Raw genomic sequence first — 27,553 nt, 5'->3', positions numbered from 1 at the left:
TGTGCTTTTCTAAACCACTCAGTCCTCCAGCTTCTGCTACCAGAGAGGAAACTCACAAGGAACAGAGCGAAAAACCAAACACAGGCCTTACAGACCACGTCATTCGCCTGTTCAGGTGGTCCGGCAGCAGGTTTAGGAAAATCGCTCGACATCAAACGCATAAATAAACTGTTTATATTAAAAAAAAAAAAAAAAAAAAAAAAAAAAAAAAAAAAAAAAAAAAAAAAAACCACACACCGAAATTGTGGATTTACAAAAATATGTATATATAATATACAGAAGAGAAAAAAGAAGAAAAGAGAAGAGAAGGGAGACAAGAGCAGAGAAGAGAAAACAGAAGAGAAAAGAAGAGATGAGAAAAGAAAAGAGCAGGGAAAAGAAAAGAACATGCGAGAAAAGAGAAAAGGGAACAGAAGAGAGAAGAGAAATACATCCATGAAACAGTCGTCCTAGTAAGTGCAGAAGAGGAGAGAAGAGCGCCATCTGCTGGCTCTACTCAGATGGTTCCTTGTACTTCCATAATCTGCCACCAATCAGGACAAAATTCCAATTACATAACTTCTGGAAACTGTTCCTGGCAGTAAGCAATCTACTTAGAATAGACATGCAAGGGAGTACTGAGTCCAATATAAACAGTTGCAGTTTTGTAAGCAAACAGAAATGTATCACTGCTGCTGGAAAGTTTTTTTCAGTTTTTGACATAATTTGAAAATGCATGCTGACCTTTACAATATGCGTAGATTTCATGATAAATGAACCAAAACAACTGGCCCAAAAAGACTTGTAAAAAAGATCTGGTTACACTGACTTGCATTAAAAATAAATTATGTTTATTTCTGTCTTTTGTAAATCCGTCGTTTTGGAGATACACAACGTTGCTCCAACAGCTGTGATATGTAATTTAGTGGTTATCATGTAAAAATAGTTATATCAAGCTGGAGAAACCCAAAAAGTAAAGACGGCAGTCTATTAGCCCAACAGCAGTAGACAAAGGTTTGATTGATTTATTTATTTAATAAATACTTCTGATAATTTGACTGGGAAGCTTTTATTTTTACCTGACTGAAATCTTCCAGTGCAGGATTTTCCACTTGCATTCTTCTATTCCTAAGGCTATTCATCTGACTCACAGCAGTCTCGAAACTAGTTTGTGTAACTTCACATGAAAAGACAAGAAAAGCAGGAAGAACTGCTGGCCAACCCGCCTCCCCAACACCAAACACACCACTGTTTATTTCACACGGCGGCAGTTATATTTTACTCCACCCGGCTAACTTCTCCAACATCTGACTTGGTGTTCTGAGAAGTCTGACGACTTTGGGGGTTAGCAGAAACTAGGCAGGACATGCTGGGGCACAAATTTGGTGTGTTTTTGTATTTAGTGGCCATTAACTCTCTTACAGACAGACACACACACACACACACACACACACACACACACACACACACACACACACACACACACATTTGTCTTGCTATACATATGAGGACATGTATAGGTTTGTTGATTTTTGTGTTACTGTAAGTAAATAATACTACACATAAACCTAAACCTAACCTTAACCTCAGTATCCAAAAGGCAAATTTTCTGCTCTTTTAGTTTTTTTTTAGTTTTCAAAAAAAAAAAAAAAAAAAAAAAAAAAAAAGTAATTGTGGTGAAAACACCACAGCAAAATGTGATCACTTGATCAAAAATTTCATATAGTCTCATCACAGTGAGGACATGGGGTCCTCACGAGTATAGCACTACAAGAACACAGACACACACAAACAAACTGTTCTACAGCCGTCTTAGGCTGGGAGTCCAAAAGAGCGCAATTAACCCTCCTCCCTCTTCTGGTGGGTAGGATGGTTCTCCCTCCCCCTCAATTACTCAGCATGATGCTCATTAACGTGGGCGTCTCTTAACTGACGTAAAAGAATTAGCAGTAAGTGTTCTCCTCCAAGCATGTTGAGGCGTCCAATGACATTGTGTAAGACCATTTAAAAAGATGCAGTGAAGCTTCACGTGTCTCAGAGGAAACACGTGCTAGCCTTCACCCTCGCAGCTCAGTAGCATTAGCTATAGGCAGAGACTTGGGCCCAATCCCATTTCTTAATTTTACCTCTACCCCTTGTTTTGGAGTGTCACCTTACATTGAGTTACAAGGAGTAGTGGTTGAAATCTTCCAGTTAAATGCAAAAGCGGACAAAATTCACATTTTACAGGCTGACAATTCTCCATGAAGAGGCGCCACTAGCAGTGAAATAGCTTTTGATGCTCCATAACAGCTGCACTTTGCATCAGTGACACTGTGTCCCTACTGAACAGTACATCAGGTAACTAGATTGGTCAAGTAACCAGACATGATGTGGTCAACATGACTATGAATACTGGGTTTGACCAATCAGTGGTCTGTACAATCTTACCAAACAACCAAAGTTCTTGTCAGAATCAATCAGAAAATTGAGCATTTCAACAGAACAGCGTTTCACAATCGTGCACCAGGATTTTCCTACAAAGTATTTTTTAGTGTTTTACTGCTCTAAAACCCATTTTATCCTCATGAAAGACTTGGCATTTATCATTATTTATAATTTTAGGCTAGTACGTTTCCCAGTTCTGCTCCTGTACTTTTCCCACACAATTTTTTTTTTCCTGCTCTTGAGACTCTTGATTCAACTCAGTGCCTCATTATTAAGCCCTTCATGGTAGTTAACTTGGGTGTGCTGAAGCAGGAAAACAGTCAAATGTGAAGTGCACAGGGTTGGGAAACACTGCAGTCTCCTGCTGCAAACTATTTACCAGAGAGCATTAAGGCCGCTCAATGCGCCACGTTAAAAGCATTACTCTGCTGGCGATGGAAAAGTCCGACTGCACTGACTCTATGCAGAGTATTTTTAGCTACAACATGAACATCAACTTTTTTTGCTGGTTTTGGGAGGCTCTCAGCATGAAAGAGATTTAAGCTTGAACTCACCCAGTAAAGTCCTGTCCCTGTGCTCTGCAAAATTAAAGCTGCGGAGGGAGTCTAGCAGCTGCAGCTTTTCAGTGATCACTTCTTTTCGTCTTTCAGAAACAGCCCCTAAGGAAATGAAAGATGTCTGAAAAGAGTAAATTTACACAAGCCGCTCAAATACTAAAGCTACATAAGACAAGGCATAGCAGATACAAGGGACAGCTCTAAACTGAATGTCTGAAAAGTACTTCGGAAAAACACTATGGACAAAAGTATTGGGACACGCCTCAATTGTTGAATTCAGGTGTTTCATTCAGTACCATTGCCACAGGCATATAAAATCAAGCACCTAGCTTGTAAAGGCAGTTTGCCTGTGGGTCGTTCTCACTGAATTTGAGCATGGTGCTGTAATAGGACACCACTGTTGCAACAAGTCAGTTTGAAAATTTCTTCCCTCCTAGATATTCCACGATCATCTGTGAGTGGTTTTATTGAAAAGTGGAAGCGTTTAGGAACCACAGCAACTCAGCCACGAAGTGTCAGACCATGTAAAGTTACAGAGCGGGCCGCTGAGTGCTGAGGAGCATAAAAGTCACTAATGCTCTGCTGATCAATACCTGCAGAGTTCAAACCTCTTCTGGCATCAACATCAGCACAAAAACTGTGCTGGGAGCTTCATAACAAGGTCTCCATGGCCGAGCAGCTTCATGCAAGTCTTACATCACCAATCACAATGCCAAGCGCTGGATGGAGTGGAATAAAGCATGTCCCAATTGGACTCTAGGGAAGTGGAAACATTCTGTGGAGTGACTAATCACGCTTCTCTATGTGTCAGTCTGATGGATGAGACTCGGTTTAGTGAATGCCAGGAGAACGGTACCTGCCTGACTGCACTGTGCCAGCTGTAAAGTTTGGTGGAGGAGGGATAATGATATGGGGTTGTTTTTCAGGGGTTGGCGTAGAACCCTTTGTTCCAGTATAGGGAAATCTTAATGCTTTAGCACCAAGACATTTGATGTGGAAGAACTTGTCTGTCCCTCACACAGCCATGACCTTAACACCACTGAAAGCTCAAAAGCTCCTGTAGGTGTCCCAATACTTTTGTCCACATAGTGTAAATGTATATGAAACAAAGTTTTTGCCTATTGACCACCCCTGGACAGCGACTATATTATACTATTTAGCTAACTGTGATGCAGGTATCCAGATGGGGTGACCACAGGTGGTTACCTAGCTCAGTGTGTGCTCCTGTAATCCCTCTATTGCATGTTTCTCCTGCTTTACCACGCCTTCAGCACAATACCAAGGCCCTGTCCCATTTCTTCTTTTCACTTGTTTTCAAGGGTTACCCTAACCCCTTGGAACTGAGTTACAAGGGGTAGTGGTTGAAATCTTGCCTTACAAAATCCTAAAATAAAAAGAGCATCACTTCATTAACAGCTACTAGCGCTGCTCTGTAGGCGACCCTGTCCGTCTGCAGTGACAGCAGAGGAGGGTAAAGTTCAGCTCCTCACTGCTGGGCTTTAGTTACATTTAGGGCATCATGCGCCTTCAAAGAGGGGGGCAATTTATTATTATTGCACACCACTAATTCTTCAGTGACACGAGGCTGATGTCAGATATTCGCCAGCTTCTTGTTCAAATTTCCCCGTTCCACCTTAAATGGTGCAGCAGTTACATTCTGGCGCTTCAGGTGTCAGAACTGCTGGACTATTTAAGGTGGAATGGGAAAGTTAGCTAGCCAGCTACTGATGCTAGCTAGCCATGCTATTCTGTGTTATGAAGAAAACAACCATAACACATTGAATCGACATTAAACTAAGACAATACAGTGGCTATTGTAATTTTTAACTGAGAAAATTCTCACATTTGAGGGTTTCATTGGTCTCTTTTTCAGCCGTATTGCCGTTTCTTTTACCCCCCTCATAACTCTGTTTGGAGTGTCTCAGAAAAACGTCAGTGTGGAGGCCATGTAGCCCGAACACTTCGCCCTACCCCTCTATCTCAAAAAAAATTGGGACACGCTAACCTTAGACGTGAACGCACAAAACAGAGGGCTAAGGGCCGAGTGGTAGGGGAGAAGGGATGAAATGGGATTGAGCCCAAGTGCTTTATGAAGTTAAAATAGGTGTGTGGAAAGCAAGGCAGCACTAGAACATGCAGTGCAGGATACCAGCTAATCAGCCAACAGTAACTGAAACCATGTGTAGTCTCTGTCTAATCACAGCTAATTGTGAGCACATGATGGCATGAAGAACTGTAGGCTGAGCCAGTTATCTAATAAGCTTGAAAGTAACATCAGTTAATAGTTCAGTGACATCAACTGTTACATTTACACTACATTAAGCTGTAGATTTGCGCTCTCCCACCAGATAATCTCCTTCGTATAGACACCAAAAGTGTCCAAAGGTTTGTAGACACCTCCTCTTCCAATGTTCCCTCTAAAATAAAGGGTTTTGGTAGGGAGTCGTTGCCCCCTTTGCCACAGTAACAGCCTCTATTCTTCTGAGAAAGTTTTACAGTAGATACCGGAACATTGCTGTGAGGGTTTGATTGCATTCAGCCATGAGAACATTATTAAGGTCAGGTACTGATGTTGGATGATCATTACTCCATCACAAATGCCACGCCAAGTCAATCTAAAGCTCAAACACTCCATAGAATGCAGTTCCATAATGTTGGGGGGCTTTTTACCTCCCTAGCCATGGAGACATTGGGCTTATGTGCAGCTGCTCCTGTGCGATCATTGCTATTGGTCAGTGCTTTTATAAGAAGAGTAGACACCGATCAGGCATAACGTTATGACCACCTCCTTGCTTCTACGCTCATTGTCCATTTTATCAGCTCTACTTACTACATAGGTGCACTTTGTTAGCCCCCTTTTACCCTGTTCTTCAGTGGTCAGGACCCCCATGGAGCCTCACAGAGCAGACACTATTTTGGTGGTGGATCATTCTCAGCACTGCAGTGACACTGACGTGATGGTGGTGTGTTGCGCTGGTCTGAGTGGATCAGATACAGCAGTGCTGCTGGAGTTTTGAAACACCATGTCCACTCACTGTCCACTCTACTGTACACTCGTACCTCGTCAGTCCACCTTGTAGATGTAAAGTCAGAGATGATAGCTCATCTGCTGCTGCACAGTTTGTGTTGGTCATCCTCTAGTCCTTCATCAGTGGTCACAGGACGCTGCCCACAGGACGCTGTTGGCTGGACATGCTTGCTTGGTGGACTATTCTCAGTCCAGCAGCTACACTGAGGTGTTTAAAAACTCCAGCAGCACTGCTGTGTCTGATCCACTCAGACCAGCGCAGCACACACTAACACACCACCACCATGTCAGTGTTACTGCAGTGCTGTGAATGACCCACCACTCAAATAATACCTGCTCTGTGAGGGTCCTGACCACTGAAGAACAGGGTAAAAGGGGGCTAAGAATGTATCAGAGAAACAGATGGACTACAGTCTGTAACTGTAGAACTACAAAGTGCACCAATATAGTAAGTGGAGCTGATAAAACGGACAATGAGCGTAGAAACGAGGAGGTGGTCATGATGTTATGCCCAATCGAACACCTGTGCAGCACAACTTAAATTCACTCATTGGAAGGGCTGTCTGGATACTCTGGGATAAACAGATAAAGAAGCTGGTCCGTCATGCCATCGGGTGATGATACTGAACCAGAGGCAAGGTTGTTTATTGCTCTTGACTCTCAGATTATTTAATGGCCACGTTCTCTCACTGGTATTTCATATTGGACAAACTTACTACAAGCACAATGATGCCCTCCAGGAGGGAAATCCTTCACATTTAGCTCCTAATTCCCTTTTTGGGGTTTAGTTTCATTCACTTGTGTTCTGCTATTCCTGGACTGCTGTCCTGATGCTATTTAGCCTATGATTTCTGACCAAAATGAGCCCACACAGTGAAAAACAGAGCCCATGCTAGAGGTACTAAGAAGGTTGACTGCAGTTCTAAAGGGAACCCAGTACTCAAGGAGTTTGGACCTGGTACTCTTTTAATTGGGCTTTGAAAGCTACCTTTACTTCTATCTGCATGAATTATTTTATAGAAGAGGCTGGTTTAATGCTACTCTACTATTTTCTGGTGAAAAACATCCCCCTGCTTTTCTCATCAGCCAAACAGATGCTATTTTTGTGCCTCTCCTCCAGCTTTATGACTGGTGTCTTCCTCAGTGGGAGAATCTGAAATGCAGCATGTCCACAAAAGAGAAGTCAACCTGTAGTTCAGCTGGAGTTAAATGTGTCCTCGTTCTTACATTCTGGGGAAATTTAGCCTTTAATTCATAACCGTGTAACTTGCCTATCGCTTCCTAGATGCGGATTAAGCTTAGACCCCTAGACCTAGACTAAACACCCACTGTCACTGAGGCTCAGTCAAAGGCTGGGTAAATTGCATGTCCAGGAAACCCGCCCTTAAAATGACTGCTATGTCCTCTCTTCCAGTTCATCGCTCATCATCTCAGCTCTTCCTGTGTAGAAAGGCTTATAATTAAGAGAGGAAAAAAACTCTCAACTTTGGTGGAGACTGACCAGCAAAACAGATCAAATATCGTAAGAAACTCTAACAGAAAACGTCGTTTACTCGGAAACAGCCGGCGCTTCACAGCCGAGAAAGTCAGTTAGTCGGTTAACACAGTCAGGAATGCGCTTACGTTTTCTTGGCCAGCAAACTTCTCCTCCTCCGGTCTCTGGGTTAACGTTAACGTCTTCGCTGCTCCGTAACGTTTCTAGCGGCGGCGGTGTCCTTTACATGTGGGCCGTAGCAGCTAAAAGCGTTTATAAAACCTCTATTTGTTTCTAGTTTCGCTCAAAAGTGACAGTGGTCGGTTGAGGCGAGCTGAGGAGCCGCAGCCCCACTTAAAAAAACATCTAAATGCCTCGCGAGCGCGTCATTTTTTCCCGCCCGTATTGCGACAAGGCCCGCCTCCTGCGCTAGGATTGGCTAGCAGCTCACATTCACAAGCTGTCAGCCAATCAGAAAAGGATAAAGGAGAACGTAATAATTTTTATGAAAAAAAAAAACTAAACTAAAAACATGAAATAAAACAGAACAAGATAAAAATATTGCGTATAAATATGATGATTCTGTTGCTCGTGAAGTTATGCTTATGGTTGCTATAGAGACGTAACGACGTATCGATCGTCTGATTGGACGGAATCCTCATGAGCGTCTCACAGGAGGCGGGTCTTCTACAGAACCCGGCTTTTTTAACGTAGGTAAGACACAATATATCGTAGGATAATAGCGTAGGAAATAAAAATAACTATAAAAAAAATCGAAAATAGCGATCTCCGTCCACGCGAACATTGCTTATGCGACGTGACGATTTCTCAGTTGTCCGATTGGGCGAGCCGCTTGCGAGTGGACACTATTAGGCCAATCAAATCGCAGGAGGGCGGAGTTTGTCGCAATACGGGCGAGGGAACAAATGACACACAGCTGAGTCCGCTTACAAGCAGATAGGCGTACTTCAGGCTAACGGAGAGGAATAATACATAAACTCTTCCCTGGATGAAAAATTCTCTCTTCTCTCTTTCTAAAAACGGAACCTAATAAACCTCCTTACTGTATTACAGCATAACTCCTCCTGTAGCGTAGTACTTATTTGCTCAACTGTACAAATGCAATATCATGCAATATTCTGTATATAAACGTTATTACTTGTCTGGTCAGACCTACTCAGGCAACATACATACAGATATTCACACATCTTTTTAGTTCATTTCACATTAGTTTGCATAGTGAATAGTGTATAGTATAGTTTGTATAGCTTAGAGTGGGTTGTATAGTGTAGTGGATTACACCTCTGCTTTCTATGCTGTAGACTGGGGTTCAATCCCCTGCTTGGGTAAGCACACTGCGCAAATAAGAGTCCTTGGGCAAGACACCCTACCCTTTCTGTAAATTGGCTTTTTTTTATTATTTATTCTATGTTTTATTTTACTTGTGCCTTAAATCCATATTAGTAGTCTCTGTGCTTATCTGGTCTGTTGAGTATATCAAACCTGTGTTGATATAGTCATTCCTTGCATGTGTAACAGACTTGGCAAATTAAAGTGAGTCTGACTCTAAAACACACCGTGCACACTAAGTCCGAGCTCTTTTATTTAAGATGCAGACAGAAAGTCCTCGATTACAGACATTATTTCACACAATAATTACAGTAATTACAAAAGCTTGATAAACAACACAAACAGGCTAAATCCTTACTTTTTTTAAACCGGGTGTTATTTGACGCAAGTGCAAACATCATTTCTCTGCCTAAAGGATTATATACATTTATACAGAAATTCAGACCAAAATGGAAAAGCAATATAGTGTCTTGAGTCACTCATGCAAACACACACCTACAACATACAAGAACACTTTACCACACGCTTCACAAGGTTATACTGACTTTCATTTATTTATTTGCTTATTTTTTGAGCAAACGGGCGAATATGTTCTCAGATATTTGTGCCTAATCAATCAATCGATCTCTCCTATCAAGACTGCCGACAGATTTCTTTCATACCTACAAATGGTGGAGCAACGCTGCCAGTCAATGTCAGCCCCCAGTCACTTACAGACAGGAGAAATGTTCTCAAAGCGCGTTCACTGTAAAGCCCTCTATAAACCACATGTAACATATCCAGAACAAATATTGGGTAAATGTAGGCCTAAAGGAACTACGAGGGCTTATGTCAAGCCTGAGCTCACTAAATGCCAACATTGTACGCTTTAGCCTCTAAGAATGGACACCAAGATTAATAATATTAATAAGAGTACACTGACTTATACACAGACACAAATACATACAGACAGATTCAAATGAATGCAGATTATATTCCTTATATTGTGTCATTACTGTTCTGCTTTGTGGTATAACCAGGACCTTACAGGCCCCAGTGCATAATAACAATAAGATTAGGCAACATTTTATTAGGCTACTATCATTATGATTATGATTATTATACTTATTAATAGGACCCATAAAAATACCTAGAAATAAAGCTTGAAACAAGCAACATAAGTAACAAGACTAGTAACAATAACCAGAAATAAGTTAAATCATCTTAAAACAAGCTTAAAACAACCCCAAAATGAGAAATATGAACGATATAGACTAAAGTTAAGATGATTTCATTTTTCAGACAGTTTTAGCAGCGTGAAAGGTCCAGTAATCCAGTAAAGAGGTTAGGTACGGACCCTGCAGTGCTGGCCCCGCCCGCTTCTGCTACACTGTAGAACATTTCAGACACTATCAGAACGTTTCCTCTCTACTGAACTGACTCAGCTCAGTATTGTTTCCCAGATTGCTGCCTTTTCTCGCTTCCGGTCTCTGGTCAGCTGGAGGGTGAGAGAAACAATGAAAACAAATCTCTGCACTTCCTCTGCTTTTCCTCTATGTGCTTCACTCAAACAGGAAGATTTCCTTTAGCCTACATTCACTCTCTCCCCACATACACTGTTAGGAATAAATGTACTATGCAGGTACTTGATTCATTCATCAAGGTACAAACAATGTAAGTGCACCCTCAAAGGTACAGCAGTGGTTTTAAAGTCAAATTGTGAACCTTACATGTGTTTTTCCCTGTGGAAAAGTAGATATTTGTACCTTTTCATAACCAAATGTTTTAAATCAGAACAATAAAATAAAAGTCTGAAGATGAGAGGGGCTGTGTGGAGTCAGTACAGCTTAGAAAATATCATTTCAGTGGATTCTGGTTCAGTTATGTTCCCTGACTAAAGGTACTGAGATGTACCGTTGAGGGTACCACCACAGTGACAGTGTCGTACCTTTTTTCTGACAGGGTACAGGGGAGAACCTCAGTGTTGACTGAATCGTTTAAAATAGCTAGATTTCTCAAAACGTCTGCTTAGGTAAGTGGTTTAGATGTAAAGTCATTCAGAGCGGTTTGAGTCAGAGCTGTTCACAGTGGTGGTGATGGGAACCAGACATCCACCTCTAAAAGCTCCCTCACAGAAAGCTACTACATGAAATTGGTTATGAACACGTTTTCTGATGCCAGAGATATTGTTTTACAATATTGTTTGTTTCGGAGCATCAAAGAGCTGGAATTCACTTCAGGAGACACTAAAGCTTGGATCGCTGGTGTCACTTCCACTCCCTAACCACCTCCACTCAACTCTTTTACCTGATTTCTTACCATTATTATCTTATTTTCATGACTGTATTATTTACACAGTTCAGTTCCTGGGTTCGATTCCCTGGCCGGGTGACCAGGGATCTTTCTGTATGGAGTTTGCATGTTCTCCCCATGTCTGTGTGGGTGCTCCAGTTTCCTCCTACAGTCCAAAGACATGCAGTCAGGCTAATTGGAGATGCTAAATTGCCCATAGGTGTGAGTGTGTATGAATGTATATGTCTGTCTGTCTGTCTGTCTGTCTTTCGTCTGTCTGTCTGCCCTGCGATGGACCGGCAACCTGTCCGGGGTGTATCCTGCCTTCCGCCCAATGACAGCTGGGATAGGCTCCAGCTCCCCACCACGACCCAGAAAGATAAGCGGTTTAGATGATGATGTGTGTGTGTGTGTGTGTGTGTGTGTGTGTGTTTATTTATCATTATTTACATTCTTATTTAAATTATGATCATTTTACTATCATTTTAGTCTTTTTAATTCATTTTTATTCTCCTTCTATTTTACTTTGATTTGATTTTATTAACATGTACACTTCAGCTACGTTTTAATTATTGTTTTATATTTTTTATTTTTTACTTATTTTTATGTTTTATTTTTATTATTTTTGTTTCATTTTCTTTATATACCTACCTGATTTAAGTTTTTAAATTTTTTTTATTTGCTTATATCATTTGATATGTTCTTACACATCATCAATCCCTTGTTATGTATCAGCTCGGCAACAATGTAAATAAGGGTCGCCCTCGATGCTCTCTGAGATTAAAAAAAAGGATTGATTGATTGATGGATTGAAAGCTACATTTTTCAGATTTAGCACTATTTTCCCATCATCAACATTCCATATAAAAGCTCAGGAGACACGTGTAGGCTCACTGGTGGTTTTGGATAGTGCATGAAATGGCTATATTTGTGTTGTAGTCATGGTGACCCCTGGTTCCCATCACCACCTTTGTAAAGAAATCTGAGTCTACAAGTTTCCCTACAGTGAGCCGCTTCACATCAAACCACTCTGAATGACTGTGTTTACATTCCACCCATTTAATTATGCAGAAATCTGAAAAATCTGTGGCATTTCCCTTTAAGTCCTGCTGTACTCATATGAACACTAAGAGCCTAAAAAAGAGTTAAATCAACATCAGAGATTTGACATTTTGTTGGCCCTTAAATGCCCTATTATCACTGAAACATGCCCTATTATTACTGAAACATGCCCTATTATCACTGAAAGCTCAGGTGGATGCAGAGAACCCGCGAAGTAAAGAACATCGCTAATTATTTCACCGTCCGCCTCTGTGTCTCTGTGTACCATTCTAACAGCAGGGGTCCAGTCCATGCTGGCCTGAAAACAGTGGAAAGTCATTTCTAATGATCTGTACGTGCTAGTCTGCAGGGGAAACACGAGGACAGATCACACTGATCAATACACTGGGCTGCAGGGATATGAAGACAGATTATATTATATGCACTAGACACACATAAACCCAACATTATACATACAGTATTCCTGGAAGTCTAATGCTTCTTACACTTACAAAGAAGCTTTCGAGCAAATCAAAGCACACTGAAGCTGTTTCTAGAATGTGACTAGTTTTTAAAAAAATATGAATCACACTGCATACATCAGCATTCTTACATTCCTGCTAGTCTAATGGTCCTTACAAAGAAATCTTCATACAGAATTGAACAAAGTACAATTATGCCATTCCTGGAAATGACACACTGCAGGAAAGTCAACGATTATAAGTCTTCTTAAAGGGGAATACCACAAATTTATCAACATATCTGCATAAGTAAACTGATAAGACATAAATACAATAATTCAAAGTGGTTTGATGTTAAATGTCAGAATTGTTCACAGTGGTGGTGATAGGAAGCACATGTCTGAATTCTTAATACTTCATAGAAAATCATTATATGAAATGGTTTATGATGGTTTTGAGATCAAATGTTGGCATTAGAGATAAAGCAGGGAAGGAAAATGCATCTTTTAGGATTTACCACCGTTTTAAACTCATCATTCATCAGTGTTGCATATAAAACGTCAGAGGACTCGTGTAGGTTCACTGGTGGTTTTGGACAGTAAATAAAATATGTTTTTTTGTACATGTGCTGTAGTCATGTTGACCCCTGGTTCCCATCACCACCACTGTAAAGAAAGAGTGTCTGTACGTTTTTCTCCAATTAAACATTTCACCCCCGCGACCCTGACGGAGAAGCGGCTTAGAAAATAGATGGATGGATGGATAAACATTTCACGCCAAACCACTATGAATGACTGTTGACATCTCAAACACTGAATTATGCAGAAATTTGTAAAATTTGGGGGGAATTCCCCTTTAACGTGTGGGAAATTGTATCCTTTTCAACTATTACAGAATATAAAATGGGTAAAATGTTACAAGAAAGTAAACTATGACTAGATATGTGTGTGTGTGTGTGTGTGTGTGCGTGTCTGCTGGACAGTTCTGCTAAGGCCATAATGGAAGGGTCAGTGGCAGTTTAATAGCAGGCAATGCAGCAAACCTGGAATTAGAGCAGCACATGCTGTGGAATCAACTTTCAGCAGAGAGCAGATTTCACAGCATCAGCTCCTGGTTTCTTTAGCATTCATCTACTTTTACTCACCTGTTACAGGCTAGCTACAGCCCTATAGGGAAAAAGCACCACTACTAACTTTGCATGGTCAGTTAATTGATTATAGCACATTATGCACCCCCAGGACAAATGGCCCATAGATTAGGATGAAAATAAGTGTGTTTGACTTGTACTGTGTGATTTTTAGCCACACAGTTAAAGCGTATTTCAGCCTCAGCCTCATATTTCACACCCATTAACCACAGACGCACTCCTAAAAATAAAGGTTCTTAAAGCTTCTCTGAGTTGGATTTACAATTCTAGCTAAAACCGTCTATATTTTCATTGATCTAGAACCTTTATGTTACGTGGAAGTTCTTTAAACTGTGAAAAAGTTCTTCCGATTCACACATCCCATTTAACAGGAAGAGTTCTTTAAAGAACCACCCACTGAAGGTTCTTTAAGGAATCAAAAACGGTAAATTAAAGAAACATCCATTTAAAGATTCTTTAAGAAGCCAGAAATAGTTCTTTAAAGAACCATGCATCTAAAGGTTCTTTAAGGAGACAAATTGGTCGTTAAACAACCAATTATTGCAGTGTTCTTTAAGGAATCAACAATGATTGTTTAAAGAACTGTTCACTGAATGGTTCCTTAGGAAACAAAAATGATTATTTAAGGAACCACCTCTGTAAGAAACTAGAAATGGTTCTTTAAAGAATTCATCTAAAGGCTCTTTAAGGAACAAAAATGGTTGTTTAAAGAACCGTTTACTGAAAGGTTCTTCAAGGAAAGAAAAACAGTTCTTTAAAGATCTATTCACTGAATGGTTCTTTAGGAAACCAAAACAGGTAATTAAGAACCGTCCACTGAAAGGTTCTTCAAGGAAACAAAAAAGTTTATTTAAAGAACTGTCCATTGAAAAGTTCTTTAGGAAGCCACGAATGCTTCTTTAAGAAATCATCTACTGAACAGTTTGTTAGGTCATTAAAGTGGTTCTTTAAGGACCCATCCATTGAAAAGTTCTTTAGAGAACCAAAAGTGCTTCTTCTATGGCGTGACTCTAAAGAACCCCTCTCGGCACCTTTATTTCTGCGAGTGTTTTCTCACGGTGTCAAGATTCAAGCTGCCCGTTCATTGGCCAGTGTATGTTTACGTTCTCTTTCTATTCATCTTTCTTCTCTCCCTCTGTCTGACGTTGACCGTCGCCCTCTTCCTCCCCAGGACCCACTTCCACAGACAGAATCTCCTCCCCGTGTTGCCGGGGAGTCATACGGATGACCATGGTGCTGTCTGTGGTTTCTGATACCATGTCGTCGTCGTCCTGTGGGACCAGCCGTGGGACGGGTGAGCGGCGGTGTATGGGGGAGGGAGGGGGGATGGGGGCACCAGCGGAGGTGCTAGCAGAGGGCTGAAAAAGGAACACAGTCAGAGAGAGAGAGATGGTTATGACGAATGGTCTGTTCTACCAAAACAACACAATAGGGCAGAAATCTGTCAACTACACAAACTTAAAGCACTAGTTACAAGTACAGGTGGTGCAATTAATTTAATCCCTCTTCTATGTATTAGTTCAACTTGTTAAAACACATTTTAAATACAGCTGTAGTTCTGTGGAACAAACTTCCTGCTTATTTTAAACGATTACAAGTGCACACCAGATTTAAACATGCTTTAAAACAAGGCTGATAAATAATACGTGTATATATTGTAAAGCTGCACCTTTTTAAAGTTTTTTGAAATTTTGATGTACATACACTATTTTTCCAAAAGTATTCGCTCATCTGGCTTCACACGCATATGAACTTGAGTGACATCCCATTCTTAATCCATAGGGTTTAATGTGATGTCAGCTCACCCTTTGTAGCTATAACAGCTTCAGCTCTTCTGGGAAGGCTTTCCACAAGGTTTATGAATGTGTTTATGGGAATTTTTGACCGTTCTTCCAGAAGCGCATTTGCGAGATCAGACACTGATGTTGGACGAGAAGGCCTGGCTCGCAGTCTCCGCTCTAATTCATCCCAAAGGTGTTGAGGTCAGGACTCTGTGCAGGCCAGTTAAGTTCTTCCACACCAAACTGGCTCATCCATGTCTTTATGGACCTGCTTTGTGCACTGGTGCGCAGTCATGTTGGAACAGGAACGGGCTGTCCCCAAACTGTTCCCACAAACTTTGGGAGCATGAAATTGTCCAAAATCTCTTGGTGTTGAAGCATTAAGAGGTCCTTTCACTGGAACTAAGGGGCCAAGCCCAACTCCTTAAAACAACCCCACACCATAATCCCCCCTCCACCAAACTTTACATTTGGCACAGTGCAGTCAGACAAGTACCGTTCTCCTGGCAACCACCAAAGCCAGACTCACCCATCAGATTGCCAGACAGAGAAGTGTGATTGGTCACTCCAGCGAACACGTTTCCACTGCTCTACAGTACGCTTTGCATTGTACTTGGTGATGTAAGGCTTGGATGCAGCTACTCGGCCATGGAAACCCATTCCATGAAGCTCTCTACGCTGTTCTTGAGCTGATCTGAAGGCCACATGAAGTTTGAAGGTCTGTAGTGATTGACTCTGCAGAAAGTGACCCCTGTGCACTATGAGCCTCAGCATCCACTGACCCCACTCTGTCATTTTACGTGTCATTTTAGAGTTGCTGTTGTTCCCAATCGCTTCCACTTTGTTATAATCCCACTGACAGTTGACTATGGAATATTTAGTAGTGAGGAAATTTCACGACTGGACTGCACAGGTGGCATCCGATCACGCTACCACGCTGGAATTCACTGAGCTCCTGAGAGCGACCCATTCTTTCTCTAATGTTTATAGAAGCAGTCTGCAGGCCTAGGGGCTTGGTTTTATACACCTGTGGCCACGGAAGTGATTGGAACACCTGAATTCAATGATTTGGAATGGTGAGTGAATACTTTTGGAAATATAGTGTATTTATATGCATTTATGAAACTTGTTTACTTCAAACATCATACTGCACTGCATTAAAGGAGAATTCCACTGATTTTTTTTTTAAATCTGCAAAATGAAATAGTTGATATGTAAACCAAGTCATTCAGAGTGGTGTGATGTGAGATGCTTTACTGTAGAGAAACTTACTGAGTCATATTGTCTTTACAGCGGTGATGATAGGAACCAGGGCTCAGGATGTCTGCAACAAATATGAAGCCATTTTATTTACTAACCAAAACCATCAGTGAAGCTACACGTGTCTTCTGAGTTTTAAGGTAAAATAGTGGTAAGTCTAGTCAGACTAGCATCCATGCTGGAGAACAGTTCCCATCCCATGTATGAGACACTGGCAGCACTGGGCAGCTCCTTCAGTGACCGGCTGCTTCATTCCAAGTGTGTGAAGGAGCAGTATCGCAGGTCCTTCCTTCCTGCTGCTATTAGACTCAACAACCAGTAGAACCCCCCCCCCATTTGACCTCACACAACTACAGTACAGAAACTGTGAATTCATCACCAAACCTGTGTGAAATATAATAAATACTCAGTGTACAATATGTGCAAAATATGTCTATAGTGAATAGTTTTTCTGTTTGATGTTTATATTGTTAATTCCTCACCATCCCATGTTCAATATAATCAACACTTCATGTGCAATATTCCATGTGCAGTTTGGGTAAAATATCCTTACTGTGTAAATATTTTATAATTTTTGATTTTTTATTAATTATTTTTAAATAATTTATTAATAAAGAGTTTATGTGACGGATACAGTTTATATTTTTATCTAATGTTTTTAATCTTTTTATATATTGTGTATATACACCCATCAGGCATCACATTATGACCACCTCCTTGTTTCTACACTCAATGTCTATTTTATCAGCTCCACATACTGTATAATATATATACACACACACACACACACACACACACACACACACATATATATATATATATATGTATATTTTTTTTTTTTTTTAACACCGAGGTGTGCAGCACTGCTGTGTCTCTGATCCACTCAGACCAGTACAACACTAACACACCACCACCACATCAGTGTTACTACAGTGCTGAGAATGACCCACCACCCAAATAGTACCTGCTCTGTGAGGGCCCATGGGGGTCCTGACCACTGAAGAACAGGATAAAAGGGGGCTAAGTATCAGAGAAACAGATGGACTACAGTCTGTAACTGTAGAACTACAAAGTGCACCTATGCAGTAAGTGGAGCTCATAAAATGGACAATAAGTGTAAAAATAAGGAGGTGGTCATAATGTTATGCCTAATTGATGTAGTAACAAGTAACAAACTAAATTAATTAATTAATTAATTAAACAAACCTAATTAAGTTGGTTAATTCTCTTCTTGCTACTTATTCTTTTAAAGTGCCTTGTTAACCTTCTGCTGCTGTAGCACTGTTAATTTCTCCGCTGAGGGACTAATAAAGGATTATCTTGTCTTAATAAACACTGCATGTACTTCTCTGCCATGAATGGATTTAAAAAATATGTCTCAAGCCAAAAACTTACTTTAAAACTATCATAAAATGTTTCGCCGTATTCATACCCGTTTAATGTTATTATCTTCCGTGAAGTTGCTTTAAACTCTTCCGACGTATAATTGCACTGTCAACAATTCTGACTTTTAACATATATTATTTGTTGTGATTGATTTACATCTTAATGACTGAATTATGCACAAAATTTGAAAAATTGGTGGAATTCCCCTTTAATGGTGTTTTGTATTATTTTACCAGGCTTTTCAGCCCTTTTAGCCCTTTGTTACAAATAATCGCGATCATCCCGCCTATGAGGAACATTCTACTGACACTTTCAACTGAAGTTATTGTAAACATTAGGTACTGGAAATAAAATGAATGTTTTCAGTTGAAGCAGATGTATGAGTTTGCATAAAAATATATATTAACCTTGCATAAATACTTTTCTATACTATTATTAAGCAATAAACTAAATGTGTGCAAAATTTTGGATGACACTTCTTTGCATAAACTTTGTCAATAAATATGTTGTGTTGGCCATTTTAACATTTCTGAAACTGTCTATATATTAAAAGTCTGCAGTGGCGAGTGATGTAACATCTGGGGTATAAAATATATGAAGAATAATGTATGCACCTCTAGTGTGGCTCCGGTGCTTTTGTAGGTTTCCTTCAGCTTGGCGAACGTTTCTCCTTTGCCCACCTTCAGGGCGGCCTTAAAGAGTTTGGGCGTCTCTGGGCGTGGGGGGATGACCTCACCAGTTTCTTTAGTCTTCTCCTCTGCAGGCTTCTTATCCTTTGTCAACATCTTCCTGAGAAAAACAAACACACAAACACAAACAAGCTGACACTTGCTTACAGTTAACCAGATGGGTGACCAACATCAGGCCAGGACGGCTCACAGTGCTGTAGAATGTGGTTCTGTATTAAATCAGCTGATTCAGTCTTGATAGGATGATGAGTCGCGTGTTAAAGCATTAAACTGAACTGGCATAATCAGCTAACGGCTGCGAAATGAGGGAAATGCAAAATTAGGACACAAGAAAGTTCTAAGAGTTAAGACAATTCTACACGCTCACAGACAGGCAGGCACATGAGCGAGTCAAACACACGCGCATTGACCCCGATGAAGAATTGGATCCACGGGTGAGCAGAAAACATGAGTCATGAGACTCTCTCATGTCACTGGGTTTGCCTTTATCTCAGTTAGTCCTAGGCTAATGCCTACACAATCTCATGCTGACTGAGTTTGGGGGAGTTGGGGGCGGAAAGTCCTTGACCCAGTACGGTGTTTCTAATCACTACAGTGAGGGGATCTGTGAGTGTGACAGAAAGCGCTGATCTGAAAATGAAACATGCTGTTATATGATATCAATACGTGTAACGTCTGCTGGGGCTCCTTGCAGTCTGAGCCCCTCCCTTACTTGGCCTTCTTCCGCAGGAGTTTCTCTGACTCGGGATAGTGCACCAGGATCTCCGCCAGGTCTTTCTTATCCAGGATGAAGAGGTTGGCGAAACCATGTGCCCTGACATTAGCCGTACGCCTGTTCCCACCTCCACCTGCCAGCAAGCTGACAAAAAAAAAACACACACACATTACATGTTTAGAAATTGAAAGACAGCTTTTCATCAAGTGAAGGCTTTTGAAGTAAAGCCGAGACGTTTGCTGTCCAAATTTTGCTTCTTTAGCTCAGCGCTGGAGCTACTAATGTTTCTTAACACTAGAAACCAATAGTCACCCAAATACACCCCCAAAACATCTTTTAAACCTCATGGTTCCATTAAGGTCATGCAGATATGGTGATGTGGTTTGGTGCACAGTGTGACTTACTGTGAGCTATAAAAATAAAGGAAACCTCACTGTGTATATAGCGGGTTAAGCTTTTTAGACAACAGGTATTGCACCGATATCCTATTTGCATCTGCGTATATGCACATCATGCTGGCTGTTTCTGTAATTTCTGGTCATATTTGTCTCTCTCTTCATACATAACTGTTCATTTTAAATTGACAAACTGTCTAAAATGGCTCAGAATCAGCTACACGGTGAAGACTAATAATTACTGATACAAAAACTTAATAAATAATAAATAATAATTGAATACTTAAAACAAACAACCCTTGAATACTTGGTGACTAAATAAATGAAATAAAGACCATTGAGCCCATATTCTGCCTCTATATTTAAAATAATTAAAAGCCCTCTTAACAACAAAACAACAAATGAGTGGACACAGTGTTTAAAAATTCCAGCAGCACTGCTGTGTCTGATCCACTCGTACCAGCACAACGCACACTAGCACACCACCACCACCATGTCAGTGTCACTGCAGTGATGAGAATGATCCACCACCCAAATAGTACCCGCTCTGTGAGGGTCCCTGGGGGTCATGACCACTGAAGAACAGGGTAAAAGGGGGGCTAACAAAGTATCAGAGAAACAGATGGACTACAGTCTGTAACTGTAGAACTACAAAGTGCAGCTATATAGTAAGTGGAGCTGATAAAATGGACAATTAGTGTAGAAACAAGGAGGTGGTCCTAATGTTACGCCTGATCAGGGTATGTAACAACAGTATATTGCATAGCTAAAAATACAGAATTTGACATGACGCTAATTGGTGGGGTATAAGCTCTCATTGCTGTCATTACTAGTTACTTTAGCCTTGAAGTTTCAGTGCAAAACTAAAACAGATACCAAACATGTTCTGACTGATCAACTACAATGAAAGGGAGAAGCTACATAAATCTGAATCGATGTCAAACTATTCACACAGCAGGCAAACTGGATTACTGCATTAATACTGCATTAATGGCTCACACCCACAGATTCATCATCAACATGCCACCTTACTCTGATCTCATCCCAGCACTTATTCAGATATTCAGTGAAGATCCTTCTAGCACGCACGGGCCAGAGTAACTCACAACATCCAAGAACACTCACCTGATTTCCCCAAACACAGAGCCCGCTCTCAGAGTCACAAACACAGTGTTCCCGTCTGGGCCTCCCACCACCTGCACCTCCCCAGCTTTAATGATGTACATCTCCCGGCCAATCTCACCCTGCCAGACAGAGACAGGAGAGTCATGACTGACATGAAAGGCTAAAGGATAAAAGGCTTTTTACAGTCCTGCTTGATGTTTGATGTGACCTCAAAGCAACAGTTTGGAAAATTAAACTTACACCGTTTATCAAAAATGGACACTCAGTCAGTCAGGATGTGTTTGGAGTCTGAAGTTTGCTTCCTTACTTTTGCACTGGAGCTCCGAGGTTAATGCTGACAAGTAATGGAGGTGTATAGCCCAACGATTAGCACTGGGACAGCTGCAGGCCAAAATTATGAAGCGCTTGCATCAAACTGTGTTGAGTAAACCTCTTACAGACTAGCTCCTGTGGTTTCTGACACTGTATGACACACTGCTATCCATTATGTTTCAGGGCCACTGTTAATAAAAATAAAAATAGCAAACTTCGAGAATGAAGTTGTACTATTTCGAGAAAAAAAAGTCATAAAATTTTGAGAAAAAAGTCATATTGCAAGAAAAAAAGGCGTAGAATTTTGAGAAAAATGACACATTTCAAGAAAAAAAGTTATATTTTGATGAAAAAAAGAGTAATATTTCAAGAAAAAAGTTGTAATATTCAGAGAAAAAAAAGTCATAATAATTGGAGGATAAAGTGGGCTGACTGTAGGGGGGCTGCTATAACACTTTGGGGTCTCAGTTGCTGTACTGACACCGGCGTTCCACTCACTCCTGTCTCCTTGTGGGTCATTTTGATTGTCTTTCTCACAGTCTGTGAAACTTCATGCCCTCTTTGAATGGGGGGAGATGTAGCCCCCGACAGCCGTGTAGACGACCCTGCCTCCGATTCTCTTTCAACAACACAGACAGACAGTTTCCTCTGAGTCTGTCTGGTTCTTTATTCTAGATAAACAGTTTCCTGCTGAGCCGTTTCTTATACTAATACCAGGCTGGTGCTGATGTGCAGGACAGACAGGGAGGCTGAGTGTTTCTTTAAGGGGTGAATCGATATGAAAGTATAACTCCACCAACTTAAAGCGCCTCATTTAACACGAGGAGGTGCTGCCTTCACTTTGCAAAGACTTTGGCTACAGTATTGCGACCTTTCCTGGTATTCATGGCACTTTAATGTCAGAATTCTATGATGTTTTTTTCTCAAAATATTATGACTTTATTCTCAAAGTCTACTGTTTATATTTTTATTAACAGTGGCCCTAAAACGCCATTGTGATCCATAAACATGGACAAAAGTACAGAGAACATTTAGGCTACTAAGGTTTTAGCTAAGCTATATTCATTTTCACAAATAATAGTGTGTTAGAAACCACATGAACAAGTCTATTTCAGGTCAATTTTGGGGCAGATATGATTTGATTTAGGCATGCAGCTTGCATGATGCAAGACTAGTTGCTATATACCTTCACTTCAGTACTTGTTAGCTAAATGAACCTTGGAACGCTAACTACAGGCACCATACATGTCTTGACTGATAGACTACTTCAGAATTCACTATCTTCAGAATTCCATTGTTGTCCACAAAGTGGCTCAGAGTGGCTTAATGTGAAATCGCACTTTGTAAAGAAACATCTTTTTGTGCTGCTCTAATTCCAGGTTTGCTGCATTGCCTGCTATTAAACTGCCACTGACCTTTCCATTATGGCCTTAGCAGAACTGTCCAGCAGACAGACACACACACACACACACACACACACACACAAGTTGCAGTAGAAGGAGATTTCAGGACAGGGCAGTAAGAGCTGTGGTCAGAGTTACAGTTACTCACCTTCTTACACACGTAGTCTCCTGGCAGATAGACCACCGACTTCAACCTGTTCAACATGTCAAATATCATCTGTCTGTCACAGCCCTGAGAATGAAAACGAGAAGCACATGATGAGAGGACAACACCCTTTTTTTGTGTGCACACTGCATGAGCGCACTATATACTTTCTCTATATGTGTGCATGTTGTACTTAAAGTCTTTATGCTAACCATTCAAAAGTTTGGAATCACTCGCCATGTTAGTAATGTTTTGTTCTTTTAAATATAAAAAAATCTTGTGGATGTGGATTTAAATAAACTGTTCACCAAAAGTATATTTAGACTATTTTTACTATGTCAAGAACTCTGTGAAAAAGAAGAGAAAAAAGGTATATAATACACTTTAATTATCTATTTACATATTATATATTTTAAGTTATCTGCCTTGAAATTTGATCTCCACTATGAGAAATTCAGGATATTGATTTGATTATAACTTGATATTCTACAGCTTTCTCAGTCATTTAGGCTTAACCTACAGCTCTGTTCCCCTTTCTGTTTATTAATTTATTCATTTTTTTATTCATTTTTTACTTACAGCCTTCTGATGACCTACCAATTATTTGAAACCTGTGAATCTGCATAAGAACCAACTCCTTCACATATATCCACCTATTCAGCCTGTAGAAGTTTAGTTCCATTCACATCTATGCTATAGGGAGTGGGCTGGACATTTTCTTTCAGTAAGGCACAAAACTGGGGAGCCAATCAGAACAGGGGTCATTTACATACAGTATATCAGTCTTGAAGACACAATAATAAGATATAATAAGAAGACAGAAAATGGTCATGTATAAAAAGATTAAGACTGTTTTGGTATATTAAGTCACTCAAAAAGGGCCGTAGGGGGAAAAAAATACAGGAAAATGTAGGATATGGGCCATTTAAGTCACATACTTTCTGATGTGTGTCAATGGAAGAGATGTGTGAAGTCTAAAGGTCTACACCTTCAATTGTAACTCACTTGAAAGAGGGCCACTTTGCTGACGATGGAATAGTTCACATCCGCTGCAATGTCCAGACGCATCTTATCAGGAAGCTGTACGAGCAAATCGCGCTCATCTAAACAGAGAGAAAGAGACAGAACGTGAGCATTTTACCACATTAATAAGTATCCACATTTAAAGCAATAGTTCAGTGAAAAATCCGATTTATATAAATAATAACACAATAATTTAAACTTGTCATGATGCATTTTTATCATGTGGTGAATCAGTCAAGGCATGTTTGTTGTAAGAAATTTAGTTTTGCTCTGGAGCTACGATGCTAATTTAGTTAACAAACAATAGAAGTTTAATTCTCAGTGTACACAAATTAACATCTATACACATATGAACAAATTATATGTAATTGCTCATCGACTACATTTGTTTTATATATGCATACACTATATAGACAAAATCATTGGTACACACCTCCTAATTACTGAGGTTGTCAGCCACACCTATTGCTAACAGGCGGATAAAATTAAACACATAGCCATGAAGTCTCATAAGACAAACACTGGCAGTAGAATGGGTCATACTGATGAGCTCAGTGACCTTAAACATGGCACTGTCATAGGACGCCAGTCATGGTGCCACTGCACTCTGGAGAAGTGGCAATACATTCCTGCGACTTTTGGCGCCACTGTGAGTGGCAGCTTTTCCAGTAGCTCTGTCTTTGGCACTTTTTCCTTACTTTTTCTTTTTCTGTATGCTTCTGTTACTGTTGTTTACACCCTAACTACTGTTACTGTCCTGTGTTGTGTGACTGCTACTGGCTGCTAAATTTCCTTTGGGATCAATACAGTATGTATGTATGTGTCTATCTATAAATCACACTTCTCTATCTGGCCATTTGATGGACGATTCTGGGTTTGGCGAAAGCCAGGAGAACGTTTTTCAGGGGTGGGCTGTGGCCCAGTGATGGGAAATTGTAATGCTTCAGCAGACAAAGACATGCTTCCAGCTTTGTGGAAATAGTTTGGGGAAGAACCTTTTTTGTTCCAGCATGAATGAGCCCCAGAGCAAAGCGGCACCATAAAGGCCTGGCTGGGTGAAGTTGGAACGGAAGAACTTGACTGGCCCTCACAGAGACCTGACTTCAACCCCATCCAACACCTTTGGGATGAACTAGAACAAGCTAGGCCTTCTCGTCCAACATCTCGTCTGACCTCACAAACGCTCTTCAGGATGAACAATTCCCACAGATTTTTATAATATACATGAATGTAAATATATGTGAACATTTAAAAGCTCTGCAAACCTTTGTAAAATGCAATTTCCGACTATTTTTGTGGTCCCCTAGTTAAACTACGCTCTTTTTTTTTCTTCAGTAACATCTATGATTTATGAATATAAGTGAGCAGCAAGTCAACATTTTTATAAAAGTGTTTTAAATAAATAAGTTTTTAAAAAGTCTTTAAATACTGCTTTTATTTTCAGTTGTACAGCATTGCTTGGTATGAAGAAAGCTGATCAGTTTATTCTTACCCAGCATGCCCTGGGACTGCCAGGTGTAGTCATACCAGGTCTTGATCCGTTTCTGAACCTCGTGGGGGATGCGGTAGGAGGTCATGTAGTTTACTGTGCTGTCCACACATGCTCTGTAGTACGCCTGGCCTGCAGTGGCTGCTCCAACAACATCTCTCATCTGTACATACAAACCCAATTCTAAAAGTTGGGACAGTAGGTAAAATGCAAATAAAAACAGTATTATCAACTTTAATATAAATTTACATGTAAATTACATGTTAATTCTAAAATTTATGCCTAAACACATTCTAAAAAAGCTGGGACAGGGACAATTTTGACAAGGACTTGGATAAGGAACATTGTGAAATGCTTAAAAAATATCTTAAAGAGCTGATGCAATCATGCGTGGAAATAGCAGTAGCACCCAGGAAAGGCTGAGTCCTTTATGAGCAAAAAAGGCAGAGGCTCACCCCTTTTGCCAAAAAATCTAACAGTTTAAAAACAATGTTCATCAGCAAGTAATTGCAAGGGTTTTAAGTATTTCACCATCTGCTGTACATAATATCATCAAAACATTCAGAGAACCCAGAGGAATCTCTGTGTGTAAAGGACAAAGCCAAAAATCACAGCTGAATACCTGTGACATTCAACCCTTCACATGGCATTGCATAAAAAAACAGCCTGCTTCTGTGATGGATATGACCACATGTAGCTTGGGAATACTCTGATGAAGTGCTGTCACTGCATCAACAAATGCAAGTTATGACACAAGAACAGAGAAAGTCATACGTCAATAATGTTCAGAATGTCAGATGGGCTCGAGCTCATCTGAAATGGATTGATGCACAACTAAAATGTGCATTGTGATCTGACAAGTCAAAATTTCAAACTATTAATGAAAATATGTTCTTCGGGGGCAAAGAAGAAAAGGACCATCTTGATTGTTACCAGTGTAAAGTTCAAGATTCCAGGGTCTACCATGGTATGGGGGAGTATTAGTGGGTAACCTGCACATCTGTCAAAGCACCATTAACACTGAACACATTTTGAAACAACATATGCCACCTTTTCTCTGACTATATAACCATGATAATATAGCATAGACTGGCCTGCCTGCAGCCCAGAACTGACTCCCACTGGAAACCTGTATGTTTGAGCTCGAAACATGACAACAGCTGTACAGTCGCACAGAACAATGGCAAAAAATTCTCTGTTCAAAACTCGATTGGCGTCTTCAGTCTGCAAATGATTGTTAAGTGCTTTAAAAGTGAATGGTGTTGTATCACAGTGGTAAACACGCTCCTGTCCCAAATTGTCATAAATAGAGACACATGCAAACACACTGCATGGCTAAAATAAAGCTAAAAATAAAACACGACATCCCAGTTTATAGTCCCTTTTTCCACCCACCTGACCAATCATGATGGAGAAAGCAAAGACTCCCACGAAGTAATTGACCAGCTGAAAGACGATTTCAAACACAGTGGTGGGATCCGGCAGGCCTCCAATGGTGATTAGAGTTTTTACAGCAAAGTAATAGCAGCGGATATAACTGTATAAAGACATACACATAATGTTTGGTATTAGAATTGGCTTTGCCTCACTTTCACTAAAAACACACGTCATCATCATCATTATTATTTAAAGGGTCCCATCCCTTTTCCCCTCTGTCCACCTACATCGTTTGTGTAGTAGTTTTAAGTACCAAAAACTTTTTAATTCATGGTTACATGACCATTTTCCAACCTTTCTTTATCCCTTAGAGTTAAACAAGCTGTTTTTGCTGCTCTGTCTTTAAGACTAATATATAAAGTGTTTTCTGAGTGGCTGCCCTGTCACATGCCTCATTCAAAAAAGTCAGTCCTGCCTGGAGAAATGCTTCTCATAACTTCAGCTGTAAGCTGAATATGTGGATATCTGTAAATATATTCATTTTTCATTGCATCACAAAAAAGGGCTATTTTTGTAGCTTAATCTCCATATTAGTTTGTATGATACATGCCCTTTAAAATGTTCTATATTGGGCAATTTGCATGGAAAAATGCATATTTAACATACATATTATCCTACTGCTCTTAAAAGATACACCAACATACCATTGCATTTTTTA

General features: G+C 40.3%; 2 protein-coding genes across 9 annotated transcripts in view; both read right to left on the bottom strand.

Moving 5' to 3' along the window:
- The window catches only part of kifc3 (kinesin family member C3), a 69,468-nt gene extending 61,667 nt beyond the window's left edge, over positions 1–7,801 (bottom strand). The window contains exons 1-2 of the mRNA XM_037539881.1: positions 7,615–7,801; positions 2,961–3,065 (exon numbers count right to left, since the gene is read on the bottom strand). The gene's annotated coding sequence lies outside the window, so the exon portion shown is untranslated. The remainder of the gene's footprint in view (positions 1–2,960; positions 3,066–7,614) is intronic.
- A 6,751-nt stretch (positions 7,802–14,552) lies between these two features.
- cngb1a (cyclic nucleotide gated channel subunit beta 1a) overlaps positions 14,553–27,553 on the bottom strand; it is a 67,995-nt gene continuing 54,994 nt past the window's right edge. For 7 of the 8 annotated variants that reach the window (XM_017708016.1, XM_017708018.1, XM_017708022.1 and 4 more), the window contains 8 exons: positions 26,854–26,995; positions 25,462–25,621; positions 23,952–24,049; positions 22,950–23,033; positions 21,087–21,205; positions 19,564–19,710; positions 18,777–18,951; positions 14,553–15,093 (listed from right to left, as the gene is read on the bottom strand). In XM_017708016.1, the coding sequence (XP_017563505.1) occupies positions 14,848–15,093; positions 18,777–18,951; positions 19,564–19,710; positions 21,087–21,205; positions 22,950–23,033; positions 23,952–24,049; positions 25,462–25,621; positions 26,854–26,995 (1,171 nt within the window). In that variant the 3' untranslated portion in view covers positions 14,553–14,847. Of the gene's footprint in view, positions 15,094–16,788; positions 16,841–18,776; positions 18,952–19,563; positions 19,711–21,086; positions 21,206–22,949; positions 23,034–23,951; positions 24,050–25,461; positions 25,622–26,853; positions 26,996–27,553 lie in introns of all 8 variants that reach the window. The other variant, XM_017708024.1, reaches the window with a different exon arrangement.

Source organism: Pygocentrus nattereri, chromosome 7 (genome assembly GCF_015220715.1).
Source record: "Pygocentrus nattereri isolate fPygNat1 chromosome 7, fPygNat1.pri, whole genome shotgun sequence".
Taxonomy (NCBI): Eukaryota; Metazoa; Chordata; class Actinopteri; order Characiformes; family Serrasalmidae; genus Pygocentrus; species Pygocentrus nattereri.
This window is presented reverse-complemented; position numbering and strand designations above follow the sequence as displayed.